The 14,880-nt window shown below is 44.8% G+C and overlaps 1 protein-coding gene across 6 annotated transcripts in view; it reads right to left on the bottom strand.

Moving 5' to 3' along the window:
* Positions 1-11,877, bottom strand: part of ZNF385D (zinc finger protein 385D) — a 411,072-nt gene extending 399,195 nt beyond the window's left edge. For 2 of the 6 annotated variants that reach the window (XM_077302509.1, XM_077302502.1), the window contains exon 1: positions 11,601-11,872. In XM_077302509.1, coding sequence (XP_077158624.1) covers positions 11,601-11,664 — 64 coding nt within the window. In that variant the 5' untranslated portion in view covers positions 11,665-11,872. Of the gene's footprint in view, positions 1-11,600 lie in introns of all 6 variants that reach the window. The other 4 variants (XM_077302505.1, XM_077302503.1, XM_077302506.1 and 1 more) reach the window with 4 other exon arrangements.
* Between the last annotated feature and the right edge of the window lie 3,003 nt (positions 11,878-14,880).

A 14,880-nucleotide genomic window follows, 5' to 3' on the forward strand; every position in this document is an offset into this window, starting at 1 on the left:
TCTACATGCTTAAAACTTGCCAACAGCAGACTGGCACAGTACTCAGCCAGCTGTCAGTCACCAGTACCTGTACATGTATCAAAAATTACACATGTAGTCCTGACACAGGTATCCCTTAGACCAGTGGTCCCCAACCCCTGATCCGGAGACCAGGACCGGTCAGTGGATCAGTCGGTACCAGGCCGCGGCTCCTCCTTGTCCTCCTCCCGGCTGCTGTCTCAGGGGCTGCCCTGCCACTCTGCCACTGGCTCACCTTTGGTGCTCTCCAGCAGCCACCATGGCTGGGGCTCCCCCTCAGCATGGCACTGCGCAGCTGCTTCTGGCAGCACCCACCAGCAGGCAGTGGGAAGTCAGGGGCGCCGGCAGGAAAGCAAGTGGAGCATGGTCTCAGGCGGCAGCGGTGACATCCCTTGGCAAAAGACTACTCCCCCCCGGGCCTCAGTAAAATTGTTGAGCATTGATCGGACCCCAGTGATAAAAAGGTTGGGGACCAAAGCCTTAGAAAATGCTATTTGGTGTAGTGGTTAGGAGTGCGGACTTCTAATCTGGCATGCCAGGTTCAATTCTGCACTCCCCTACATGCAACCAGCTGGGTGACCTTGGGCTCGCCACAGCACTGATAAAACTGTTCTGACCGGACAGTGATATTAGCGCTCTCTCAGCCTCACCCACCCCACAGGGTGTCTGTTGTGGGGAGAGGAATGGGAAGGCGACTGTAAGCCGCTTTGAGCCTCCTTCAGGTAGGGAAAAGCAGCATATAAGAGCCAACTCTTCTTCCTCTTCTTCTTCTTCTTCTTCTTCTTCTTTGGGTATCTTGCCAAATATCGTCAGTTTAGTCTACCTATAAAAAGAGTGCATTACCTATCTAAAATATGGCAGGACTTTTTAACAAATGTATTTTTAAGTGCAATGCACTACTGCACCCATTTCATGGGCTACAGAGAAAGAGGATGGTGCAGCTTTGCGTCTTTCCTACCATGACTGCCTCTCAAGCCAACCCATAGCAAAGTGCCAATGATATCTTCTTAGCACAAGATCCCTCAGTTTCAAGAGAACTTATTTAAATATTAAATATGCTTAGATTTGAAACCCTAGTAGATTAGTTTGTGTAAAATATTTTTATGTTATGGTAACAGCCTTATTCAAAATAAGCTTCCCTGTTCCAATTAAACCCTTGACTTTGGGGGGATGGCAACTGATCAAACCCAAAGGTCGGCTGGGGTGAGGTGGTGGGTTTGCTCTCACTGCTGCATAGGAAGAAAGCTTCCACTCTCCAGAACATACCTTCATTCTTTTATGGGAGTTAACAGCCAAGACAGAACCACTAATTCTAAGTTGACACAACAGGGAGAAAAGAAAATCGTACCAGAACAAAGGTATACATCCAAATGTCGGATCCTTTGATTGGTCAGAACAACACTGGGTGAAATCCAAGCCAAATACATCTGGAAAGCAGTAGTAGTTGCCAGGATTCCAATCAATTATTATAGCAATGCGATGAAACAAATTCAGTGTCTAGGCAGGCCGTCCAAGCTTAGTTAATGGACAAGATGATTCATGCTTACAACACAAGAAGTCTAAGTGGAAATACAAAAATCTGAGATGGTGAGTGGAAACTTCCAGATGTGAGAATAAAATGTCACTGAGCCAGAGGTACTCAAAACATTTTTTTGAAAAAAAAGTACTCCATCAAAATTTTGGAACATGAGCTCATTCCTAGAGCACTTCCAGAGAAATCATTTCACCGCAATGATTTAGCCCTTATCAGTGGAGACATTTCTTCCTCTCCTTTCAAAACTCCACAATGCATTATTATCATTATGATTTCACATAGTCAAACCATGACCAACAGGTATTACATGGCTTTGCTGAACAAATGAAAGAGATCTGGACAGCACACACAAATCTTTCCCACTCTACACACACCCTGGCACACCAACTGTAAGCATGCCCATGGCTGCAAACCTAAGGACACTTTCCTGGAGTAAACCATGAAAAATAAAATGGGATTTACTTCTGATTAGACCTGTTTTTGAAACCCTGGTAATTAGTTTGGGTAAAATATTTTATGTTATGAAGGGGACGACAGAGAATGAGGTGGCTGGATGGAGTCAGTACGAACTTAAATGGACTCCGGGGAATAGTAGAGGACAAGAAGGCCTGGAGGATCATTGTCCATGGGGTTGCGATGGGTCAGACACAACTTTGCAATTAACAATAACAACAGACCTGCTTAGGCCATGTTTTACCAAACAGGGCAATGGGCCCTGTTATTTCATAACAAGATTCTTCCAAATGCAGCCATATAAAGAAGGATGAAATCCATCCATAAACATTTTGCAGAATACTTCATCAGGAAACATGAAATGGCAAAAACAGGGATGGTTTTTTTTTTCTCCAGAAAATGTCAACTGCCTTAGATTTTATTTATTTGAAACATTTACATGCTCACTTTTCTCCCAGATAAGTGAATTCAATGCAGGTAACTAAAACAAGAAATTTAAAACATCAACATATTAAAGGTATAGAATTCCATGGGAAAGTTTCCTTTTTTAAATAATATCCTTAGTTTTACTGCAGATCATCAATGACTGTAAATAAATGGGAAATTTATCCACATGTGACTCTCTCGCTGTCTGCTTGGAAAAGATTGCATTTGATTGCAGGTGGAGAGCAGAGAGGCTCAGTGGTAGTGAACCTAGTCTGTGTGCAGAAGATCCCAAGTTCAAACCCCATCAACTCTAATTAGCAAACAACCAAAGATCCTGGAAAGCTATACCAATTAAAGCAGATATTACTGACCTTGATAGGCCAATGGTTTGACTCAGTCCCTTCAGCACCATCTTTTCCCTTATATCCTCCCTTAAGCATTCAAATCATGAATCAACACATGCTCAGGATCCGTAGTCAAAACAGGTGAAACTAGCCTCAACTATGGCCAGGGCCCCAACCTGATGGAACACACTCACAAATGAGATCAGGGCCCTACAGGACCTTAATCAGTTCTGCAGGGCCTGCAAGTGGAGAGATGGAAAGAGCAGCTCCTGACACCAAAATACCCTTATCTGGAAATTTAGTTGGGGGCATTAGTTTAATTAATATTTTTTAAATGTTTATGATGCATGATCTTTTACAGTGCAGTTACCTGCCCTGAGCAACATGAAAAGGTGGACTAAAAATATTACTATTAGACAGCTTCATGTGTTCATTTTACCATTAAATACATATTAGTACTTGTAAGCGCCAGGCTGGGCTCCCAGAGATCCTGGCCACTCTCTTCTGGCTTCTCCTGCAGCTCCAGGCCCTCTCCTCTTGGCCTCTAGCCCCTTTGTTGCCTTGCTTTAGTCCCTCCTTCACAGTCTCCTTCACCACTTCTTTTGTCCTCTCTTCTCCTCCCTTCGCCTGTTCCTCCTGGCAGTTGTGCACCCTCTGCATTCAACCCTGATTGCCTGACTTTCCTTTTATTCTCTTCCACTGGCTTGTCTCCCCGCCCCCCTACACCCTCCCCAAGTGCTGGTCTTCGAGTCCCACTCTGCCCTTGCAGCCTCGGCATTTTTGCTGCTCAGCAGGTACACAACTGCAGTCTGGTTCAACAATCACCTCATATGCTGCCTCTCTTCCCAAATTCTAGGGGGGGGGGGGCTGCTGGTGGCTGCACTCACTACTCTGCCATCCCTGTGCCCTGAAGATAGTCAGTCCCACAGTGTTGTTCCTTGGCTGCCAAGCCTTTTCTTCACTCATGCCATGGGTGAGCTCTGCTGGAGTGGAGTAGTGCAGCACCCTTCCCTTGTCCCTGATGAGCCTGCGGGGGCTGGAGGCAAGGCCCAAGCTTCCCACTGCCGCTCCAGCCTGCGGTCCTGTTGGCGGGGATGCAGCAGTAACCCTGTGAGTGGGGTGATGCCATGCTTTGGGTCTTGGTGAAAGAGACTCCTGGACCACCTGGGAGACATCTGGGCCAGGTGGGATCCGATCCAGGCACTGCTAAGTGATTTTTATGTTAAGTATAAGCATTATCAACTGTGTCAATATACAAATGTTTAGGGATGAATCAGGCATACTGTTCACTACACCAGGGCTAAAGTACAGATGATATCCATAATAGTGTATTAAGAGACCTTTCTGCTCACACTGCTTATTCTTGATTTTCACTTAATTCAGGTTGGTATAGTTTAATTCGAATGCTGTACATGCACTCTGTGACGTAATGTTTTTTTTCTGATTTTTCTATGTGAATTACCTGAATGTAGAATCTGCAGTACAATCAGAAGAATCGCAGTTAGATTGGAGGGGAGGGCAGACCATCCTGTTTGTATGAATCTACCAACTGGTCAATTTCACTATGGGCTTTTTCACTGTCAAAGAAGATTCTTTGATCTGCTGCTTGCTCACTTGCTTGCATGCCCACCCAAAAGAGCCCCATGGCTGTGAAAGTGTGACTGCTCACCCCCCCCCTTCTCTGTGACCCAAAGTATACCCAAAGCTCCCACATACATTTCAAATAGTCCATCTTGTTATTGTTCACTTGTTAGTTGAATGTTAGTTTAATTGTAATAGCAGGAGATCTCAGGTGCCACCTGGAGGTTGGCAGCCCTGGAGGGGAGCAGGTCTAGTGATTTCCTCAGGTCCTTTACAAGCAGTCATATCCTGCAGGAATCACTCAGTTGGGAGGTGTACATGCATGTGTATTTGTCTCTGCATGGCTATGCGCTTCTCACTTGCTTGTGTGCCCATCCAAGGAACATCATAGCCCTGTGGGTGTGTGATCACTCACTCCCCCTTTCTCTGCAGCCCAAATTATGCACAAAGAAAATATTTGGAAGCCAGAAAATGGGAGCAGATGGAGACTGTAAACCTAAAAGGAGGGTGGAAGTGGAGGAAGGTACAGAATGAGTGGTATGAGTACAACGTGTGCAATGTTAAGAGTGGAGAAGTGTCCTCTGAGGTGCAAAAAAGGGCATGGGAACTAACCCAATGGAATCTTCTTCGGCTTTTGATTTAACTTTGGCTTTTCAAAACAACTTTCAAATAAGCAGCCAGAAAGTGAACTGAGATCTGAAGTGAGGAAAAGGCATGCAGGAGCCAAAATTAATCCGGAATGAGATGCATTGTGAACACAACGGGAAAGCAGACCATCTTAAAAGAGCCAATGGAAAAGCACTGTGAAAGCAAATGAAAACGGCAATGCAAAAAGCCCTACACAAAACTGCAAACTCTTATTTGGGGACAAAATATGAAGTTCTGAAGCGTCAGTTTGAAATAACAAAATTAATGAGTCAAATACTTAATTGTAGCGAGTTACCAAAAAAAAACCCCTCTACATACTGGTAAGATGGTGCTTAATTTCAAAATCAATGAAACAAGTTAATATTGGAAGGAAATCCATAAATAGCTTTGTGTCTCTTGCCAATGCAACGAAGGGAGAATCCAGAAACACAAAAAGGCATATAATTTCCAAGTTGATGAATATTTCTCAGGCCTCTCTTCTCCTCTGTGAATGAAGCAATATTACCCCTGAGTAAATCTTATAAATTCTATTTCTATCTCCACACATAGAACAAGAAGCCAAAACTCCATCACTGCCCGCAATTTAAAATTATTACTACAGATCAAGCACTACTGGATGTGCTTTTTAAAATACTACCAGACAGACACACACTTCTTACCGTTTTTGACATCCCTGGGCTTTTTCTTTAGCAAGAATGTCTTAAATAATGTGACTTTGTCGCTAAAGGCATCCACTGGCATTCTTAATCAGGCCCTAACTTTTATTTGTAGATGCCACTCTTAGGAAATGAAGTGCTTCTTTGAAGTTGAGGACTGGCTGGAGTACTTGGGCTAAAATTCCAATGTGCACGTTCTTTTCGTTCACCAGGCGATACAAAAGCATTAATCAGATTCAGTCCTTATCCTGAGATTATCATATATGATTGTTGCTTACATAGACAATCCACAGCCTTCCTATTGAGATCATGGTAATTAAGCAAAAAATAATCTGTGACATAAATCATGCTTAAGAACAGATGACTGGCCTAACTACCAAGTTTTTAAAGCAAAGATTCGAGTGTCCTACGGCCAATGTGAACTTCACCCACAGCACAATTCCAGAATCTACAGCTAGTATTTTCTATAATGAAAATGAATTCATAAAGAGAAAACAGCTTATCAAAGACAGTCAAATATACAAGTATAACCGTTCTGCTACAACTTATTAAGTCCAAATAAAATGTAGTCTGCTGTAAATAGTTGTAAGACAACAATAAATATTTGTAGTAGGCTGCATGAAACTAACTAAATGATACACTATTTCGTGTAATTTTCAAAGGCACTTCTGATAAGTTTCAAAGTCTCTGTAATATCACAACCCTATGCATACTGGAAGAAAAAGGAAGTCCCCATAAACTCCCGAATGCAAATAGATAAGATGAGGCTACACCATCAGCTGTATTCCAGAACGTTTACACAAGACCACTGATGATGGATTGTAACATTCAAGTGGACACCCTGCTGTCTTACTACCTTCAGTAAAACTATCCTTTGGGGCTGCTTTTTGGGAGGAACTGCTGCTACTGCACGTGTACAAAGAGGAAGGGTACCATGCCATCTATCTCTCCAAGAACATAACAAAGTCACTGAGGCATGGAAAGCTATAGTGGCAAGGAATGATTTTCAGCACAGGTTTAGAGAGTACCCCTCCCCCACAAAAGCAAACCATCTTTTCACTGTCTCCACTACCTGGCATTGCTTACCCATTAGCTGCTTGCATACCTCTGACCTTTCTCACAAAAGCTCGCCTTTTCCACATGCCCTCCCATCCTCTCTTTCACTCCCTCACACACACTGATAAAAACACTCACAAATTGTCAACCAGGCCATTCCTACCAATATCTGCATTTATCTCATTCCTTTATTTTGGTTTCTGCCTCCATCTCCATTCCTGACACTTATCCTGTTCCTTCTTGTGGTACAACTTGAGGTGCTTAGTTTGTGTTGAAGAGTTGGTTCTTATATGCTGCTTTTCTCTACCTGAAGGAGTCTCAAAGCAGCTTATATTCACCTTCCCTTTCCTCTCCCCTCAACAGACAACCTGTGAAGTAGGTGAGGCTGAGAGAGCCCTGATATTACTGCTCGGCCAGAATAGCTTTATCAGTGTTGTGGCGAGCCCAAGGTCACCCAGCTGGTTGCAAGTGGGGGAGCGCAGAATTGAACCCGGCTCGCCAGATTAGAAGTCCACATTCCTAACCACTACACCAAGCTGGCTCTACACCAAGATCTTGGCCATATGGTCCTGGCCTTGATCTTGGTGAGGTCAAATATGGCTTTTCCTTTCCCTTTCTCCAGGCTCTGATGTCATAAGGACATCCTGTTACATAACTGATATCACAAAACTTCCCGTCTTCTTCTTCTAGCTCAGCAGGTCCTATGCTCTCACTTTGGAGGTTAAAGATCTGGAAAAGTTAAAGAGCCCTGCATGAGTTAATCTTAAAACGGCTGCTTAGATTGCATGTTTTCTGATTTAGCATGTGTGTTTTCAATCCCTATAGCACGTCAGTGCATTGGCGAAGCACCACATCAAATGATCCCAGAGCCACTTTTTTTACAGTTATCAGGTTTCTCCCACAACAGCAGGAGGGATGCCCAGCAAAGCTGTCACAAGAAAGATGCCTTCTGGTATGGCTCTATTGCCAACGGTTAGTGGCATCCCTCCCACAACTTTCCCACCCAGCCGCTAATGTTTGGTAAATACATTGAGAACACCAGCAGAAACAAAACATGCTGAAAGGAGAAAGATTTGGAGGAAAGGAGCCCATCACATCTCACTCCCCCCAAAATAGTGCAGAGAATAAGGGCCCAGTGGTTGTGATGCAGCTTGTCCTCTTTGGTTAGCAACCCAGGCAGGCAACTTCGGTTTGGCATCTGAAAGGCTCCTTACTGACACCCACTCAAGCCATGTCATATCTCTTGTGGGAGGCTGCCAACATTTCAGCTGCACAAGAAGAGAAGTGAAGCCATTCATAGGAGTGTTTTCTCGTGTGGCCTCCGGAGATTTTCAGCTACATGGGCCCAATTCTTCAGTTTTGCAAAAATTCTCTTTTGCATGACCAGGTTTAACACCAAAGAGGAAAGGAACACTACTACTGAATGTGCAGCCATGTTGATGGATTGAGATTATGGAGGACTTAAATTGTTGGGGAGAGAGAAATTGATAGATAGCCCAATAAAACGAAACAAGAAAAAAATGATAGCGATGTATTGTTCTGTTACGTTCTGTGTGAACTGCCCGGAGCCATAGGGGTGGGCGGTATACAAATGTAATAAATAAATAATTGGTTGATATATTTTTGGGGGGTGAGCATAAAGTGTAGCCAAGTGTGGCTGAGAACTAGATTATGGATGAATTCATGAGAGCTTCTACCTTGTCTCTGAGGTTCAGGCCCTCTCACATAATTAATGAAGAAATAATCCAGAACATTCTTTTAAAGTTAAGGAAAAACTCATCCATAAACTATAGTGTGGCATCCCAAGGTCCCTGATGCTACATGTCAAAAATACATGCCAAAAGGTCACATTTTTAATATTCTCAACACTATGATTAAGGGTGACTTTGTTAGCACCTTGTTTACCACATAACGTTCTGTGAGACCAATAGCTAAAATCAGCCCTGATTAGCCATGAAGATAAAGAAACATATGCTTAAGGCACAAAGGGAAAGGGGGCACCACAGAGGTTTTTTGATTATATTGCTTACCGCTATACATAAATAAAGTTTATATTTAATATAGCTGTGGGTTTGACCTGGAGGACAGTCTGAAAGAAAACTGATTTTTGAATCTCTTATTTCACTAATTCAATCTTAACGACTTGTCAGTTAAATCAGGGGTAGTCAACCTGTGGTCCTCCAGATGTTCATGGACTACAATTCTCATGAGCCCCTGCCACCAAAGGCTGGCAGGGGCTCATGGGAATTGTAGCCCATGAACATCTGGAGGACCACAGGTTGACTACCCCTGAGTTAAGTGACAGAAGAGCCCAGGAGCACCCTTGTTGGGTTATATCTAGGGCAGTGGTTCTCAATCTGGGGGTCGGGATTCCCTTTGGGGGTCGAACAACCCTTTCACAGGGATCGTGGCAGGGCAAGCAGCTTGGCCGGGGGGCGCCATCCACACAACAGCCTTACAGGTAGATCATGATAGAACTTCGTTTGTCTGGAGCAGCGGAAAAGAGCGAGATCAGCAGGGCAGGACAAGAGGCAGAACTGAACTGAGAAACCCCGGGAAAGAACCAATTTATATACAATCATGAACAATGGATCTTCACACCACTGGTCAGTTTCGGTTTAATTTCTGTGAAAGAACATTTGCATAATTTTATGGTTGGGAGTCACCACAACATGAGGAACAATATTAAAGGGTCGCAGCATTAGGAAGGTTGAGAACCACTGGTTTAGGCCATCAGCTGGCCTTAATCCAGCCCTGGCTAAATTGATGATTTGGACTTGTAATAGCTAGCTTGAAATCCATGCTTAGCTATAAATCTCATTAGACAACCTGGGTTATTTCTCTTGACTTAACCTGCCTCACAAACTTGTTGTTAAATCACCTTTCTCTGTGCCCGGTAGAAAGAAATGAAGCAAAAACTTCCATGTGCAGGAATAGCTCTTTGTAAATAAGAAGTACTCTTTTTTGGCTTTGTGCCACATCATCTCTTTCAGACCCACATCTTCTAGATACCCATGCAGGAAGAAAGCACATGGTAAATTTTAAGGCAGAGTTATCAAGGGGGCAAAATGCGTCTTCTCGTCAAAGCTAATGACTAGAACACCCTGCCACTAAGAGAGACTGGAGTGTGCCGTTTGTTCCGCTTGTTTTGTTCATAGGATAGCCTCTCATGCTCGGTTCTTTCTCTGGAGTAGTCACTTAGTGCTAGATCCATTCAGATGTCTTTCACAAAGTGACAATGTAATGAGAAAACTGCAGTTACTGAAAGTAGGAGGAAGGTGTAGGAGTAGGCGCTGTTGTAAACTCTTTTAAATAGCCAGATCCTCAGCCTGACAGCAGCATTCCATTAAATTTCATAGCAATTACTATCCTTAATAAACTCAGTGCTAGCAGCATTATGTTCCCGCTCACAGCTGTATGCTCATCCCTAAAGGTTACAGCTTTATATCCTTGCTCTAAGAAGACTTCAGTCTTACCTCCCTTTCTCCCTTCTATTTTTCAAAAGCACCACAGTTATTCCCTGGGAAAACATACCTGGCAACAAACAGCACAAATCATTTTAAAATTGGGACACACGCTACATCACAGTTTTTAATTACCCCCTTTGTGGTTACAGTAGTCTAACAGCAGGTTTATATGCAAACCTACTTAGTTTAGGTCCAGACAAAAAAGAGTCTTCAAAAAACAGTACAAGTTGCAGTCTAAACGGAGGTCTAACCACTGTAACTATTATAAAGGGCGGAAAAGCTTCACAATAAAATAATGTCTCTGGAATAACACGGTTAATAACGTTAACTATGGCTCATCCATTGGCAAACAGTGGATTGCAAAAATAGAATCTTCTTCTATCAGTCTCCTCTCCTCTCCCCTCCTACCATGAAGTCAAGTTCTGCAAAATTGGTAGCTGCGCTCACATCTGTCTTCTACCCACAAAAAAAGCAAGTCCAGAGTTGCTGTCGTTTTTAAATGCTTTTGAAGCATTTAAGCTCCTGAACATGCAAGCCAGTAAAGTTTGGAATGCTCCCTCTAGATTTATTGAAGTTCCTAAGTGCTTTTACAAATCATTGGCTGTTTATCTCAGCCATTGCTCATCAGGCTTTTGCCCTAATATCTCAATGCCAGGACCCTGTCAGTCACACATGAAGTGAACAAGAATGCCTCGGTGCGCGTGCAAAGTGCGTTTGCTGCAGGAGTCAGAGAAGAAGGGGGGGGGCCTTCCCAAGGCGAGTTTTCCAAACATCTTCTCAATTCGAACCCGTTCCAGGCGAAGAGTACTTTCCCAAGCCTGCCTTGTCGCGTAAATGCCAGCGAGCCTTATCCCTCCTATATCCGGACCTGGCAGGCGATGAACAAACCACCACAGCGCAAACGAGCAAACAGGTCGAGGGACACCTGGCCTCATTCTGCACACACTGGATAATGCACTTTTGAAGTGCTTTTGTAGCTGGATTTTCTTATGCAGAGCAGGAAAATCTTTGTCTAAAGTGCATTATCTTACATGTGCAGAAAGGGTCCTGGGTAAGAACGGGCGCGCGACAGCGAAGCGGCTATGGCCATCGGGGTGGAAATATTCGCGGCGGAGTTTTCTGCCTGGCTTGCAAAAGTCCCGGCTCCACGCAAGGCTCCCCCTCGGAGCTCCGCGCGCTCTGGAAGCCTCGGCTGCGCCCCGGGCCCCACCCACGCCGAAAGGGAAACTTTGCTGCGGGGAGCGCAGCGCCTCGCCGCCCCCTCCCGCCGGCCTTGGCGTGTCTTTCGCGCCGCGCCGCTTTGCCTGGCTCCTGGCGCCCCGGCTGTGCCCGCCTTCGAGCGAGGCACGGATTTGGGCTGAGAAGGAGGCGGCGGCGGCGGCGGCTCGCTGCTCCCGCCACGCGCCCTGCAACTTACCGCTCGTGGGCTGGGCTCCGGCGCCGAGCGGCTTCTCCCGCCTGCCGCCCGCCGAGCTCTTCATCCTGCGAGAGGCTGCCGCCCGCGCGCCCACCCGGCCGCCCTCAGCCAGCCAGCCATGCGCCGAGCGGGGCGACGCGCGCGACGGAGCAGCTGTGAGAGGCGAGCGCCGCGCTGGTGGGAAGCGCCGCCGCGGGCGGGGGAGTCCCTCTGCGCACCCGCTTCGCCGAAGCAACAATGTTCACGCGCCCACCGGCGGCTTGTCGGCTTCCCACTCCGGCTCCCCAGCCTCCATCGGGCTGGTGCCTCGGCAGAAAACACCGTCGTCCCCCCCCCCCAGCCGCGTGCGGGGGACGGAGGAAGATCCTTTCCCTCCCCTCCCCTCCCCTCCCCAAATTTGAGAGCTTCGCTTGAATCGAGGGGAAGAGCGAGGCAGAAACAGAAGAGGCAGGAGGAAAGCAAGAGCGGAATCTAGAAAGAGTCAAAGGCAACCCCCCCCCCAAAAAAAAGACACCAATCTGGAGGAAGACAGAGAGAGGGAAACTCGGAACCAGCTATGACTTGGCCCCAAAACAAACAGACATCTCTGGGTCCAAGGAGCTTCAGCCTGAGTAGGTGGAGCATACCTTTCCTCACGATCTATTTATTGCACATGGCCAGTTGTTGGGCTTGGGAGCGGAGTTGCCAGCTGTGGATTGGGAAATACCTGGAGAGTTGGAGGATAGAGCCCTGGAGGGCAGGCTATTGGGAGGAACCTCAGCAGGGGTGATGCATGCTGTCCACCTTCCAAAGCTACCCCTTGGGGGCTGACAACTAGACTCTGGACAGATTTGTGGGGTGGGGCCAGCATTTTAGGTTCACGTAAGTCTGTCTGATTTCAGCCCTACCTGGAAGAGTTGACTACGATAGTTTTGGAATTCAGCCGTCACTGAGAGCAGTTTAACACATACAAGAGAACTGAGGAAAGTTGTCAAGGACAAGTGGGTGGTTATACAGAGATTCCCATTCAGGCCATAGAATTTCCCTAGCCAGTCAACCAGGATGTTAACTCTGAAGAGTGCAGAGATCCTTGGTATGGTGTGCTTAGCAACCTTGAGTCATTTGAAAACTCAAGATGGGTACTGGCATTTCAAGAGAAAGGATTTGTGGAGTGTAAGAAGCGTAAAAAGGTGGCAGATGAAAGCAACACAGCGAGAAAGTGAGGAATGACCGGAGGCAAGATAATTTTTAGTGCTACGCCATTACGCTGGCATAAAACTATTTTTTTTCTATGTGTGGAAATGAGTTACCTTAAGAAATGTTCAGCCCAATTTCATCCGACTCTTCCCCTCTATGTTAAACAAAATATTTTGTTATCTTTGAATTTCAAAAAGCTTTGAGTGCCATTTAAGTTGTTTATGGTAAATCAGACTCCCAATCTTTCACTCAGGTCAGGTTCCTGGGCTGAGCCATCAGCCAAACTAATTGTTCTTTAATTACTATGTTGTTAACCACCAGCTTGATGGGAGGGACAGTCAATAATAAATACAAAATAAATATTATTTTATTATGACAGAGTAGAGTAACCAGAGTTCTTCAGCAAGAAAGAAACACATTACTAGGGTGGTTGAGTCAATAAGTGGGAAGAGAAATGGAGGGGAAATATTACCTCTGAGGGAGTGAAGTGAATGAAGGGGAGATTTGCATCCACACCTCATCATACTTGGGGTTTTGATGCCAGGCTATGAATTTTTAAGCCTAAGTATGTCTGTCTAAATGGTAAATTATGATTCATTACCCAGGTGGTATATCCAAAGCTGAGGTCATTGAGTGGGATGCAGTTGCTCATCATGGTCACAGGCTGTGATTGTTCCTCATACCAATATTTTTCTAAGGGAATGAAAAGTAATATCCAGTAAACTACACCCAGCAATTCAAGGGTGCTTTCCCCCCTCTGGTGTTAATACAATTAACTGTAACACCCTAGGCCTGAGGTAACTGCAAACTTTCAAGTTTGTCTTTATTTATAGTCCATGTTTCTCGCTGAGACTCAAAGTGGTTTACAGTTAAAACTGAAGTCTAAAATTTGCCCTATCGATTTTAAAAAGTCTACAGACACAAAGCCTTGTTTATGATTCTATACAGCTTACCAATGGTTCTACGGCTCTTAAAAGGTGTTTTAGAATCTCTGGTTCTGGTGCTTCTATATCTTAAAGTTCTGGTTTTAAACTGCACAATCTCAGACTGGTGATCACATATATCTTGAAGCAAATTCAGAAAGATGGGTGTTAGATCATAATTCTCTCCCCCTTAAAGTGTGCAGTTAACAGCACAATCCTCAAGACACATCCTTGGGGATAAGTCCCCTTGAATAGACCTGCGAAACATTTTGAGTAGACCTGTATAATAGTCTGTCTAGTAATACCTGGAATACATAACCCAGCCTTTCTCAATGTTTTTACCATTGGAAAATCCCTGAAACATTTTTGAGGCTTTGGGAAAACCCAGAAGTAGTGCAATCGTGCAGAATATGGTTGGAGGGCATAGCTGTGTACATGCCCACCTGGGACCCCTTCCCACCTCCTCCGGGTCCATCATTGGCCATTTTGCAAGAGGGGGGGCAGGTCAACATGACCATATATGGTCATATCACCTGATAAATGTTTAACAAATTTTAATATATTAAAATTAACTCCCAACCATTCAAGGAATCCTTCCAGAGCCACCAAGAAACCCCCTAGTTGAGAGAGCCCGATATAACCATTTGGTACTCTTTATGATTCATCCCAATGAATTGTATCCAAATCAGTTGGTTTCTTATCTATTTCATATTGATTAAAATAGTAATTTATCCCTTTCACAGCTCAGGGCAAGCCTCATACTGTTCATAGGTGGAAATAACAAATATTTAGGAGTTACATCCTGAGCTGTCTGAGACCACCACTGCTTGAATTAATCCCTTGAACTAGCCAGTGCAAACAGTTGAGTATCCCCAAGTCAACCCCCCCGCCTGCCCATCCTACTGTTATTAAAATAGTACACTTAATGTCATCTGAAAAATAATGCAAAATGCTAAAATTATTTTTCAACACATCTTTACCAGATAATACCCAATCTTCAATTCCTGGAAGTGAGAGGAGGTACAGAATGTCGTCCTAGGGTCCTGAGAGGCCCAGGGTCAAATCCCTGACCTTCAATGGAAGCCTTGTTGGGTGACTTTGGGCTTGTTACATATCCTCACTGATTGTTACTTGACCTAATAGGAATAGATGAGAGTCCAAAAACTGCTTTCAATAACAGG

The sequence above is a fragment of the Paroedura picta genome, chromosome 11 (genome assembly GCF_049243985.1).
Source record: "Paroedura picta isolate Pp20150507F chromosome 11, Ppicta_v3.0, whole genome shotgun sequence".
Lineage (NCBI taxonomy): Eukaryota > Metazoa > Chordata > Lepidosauria > Squamata > Gekkonidae > Paroedura > Paroedura picta.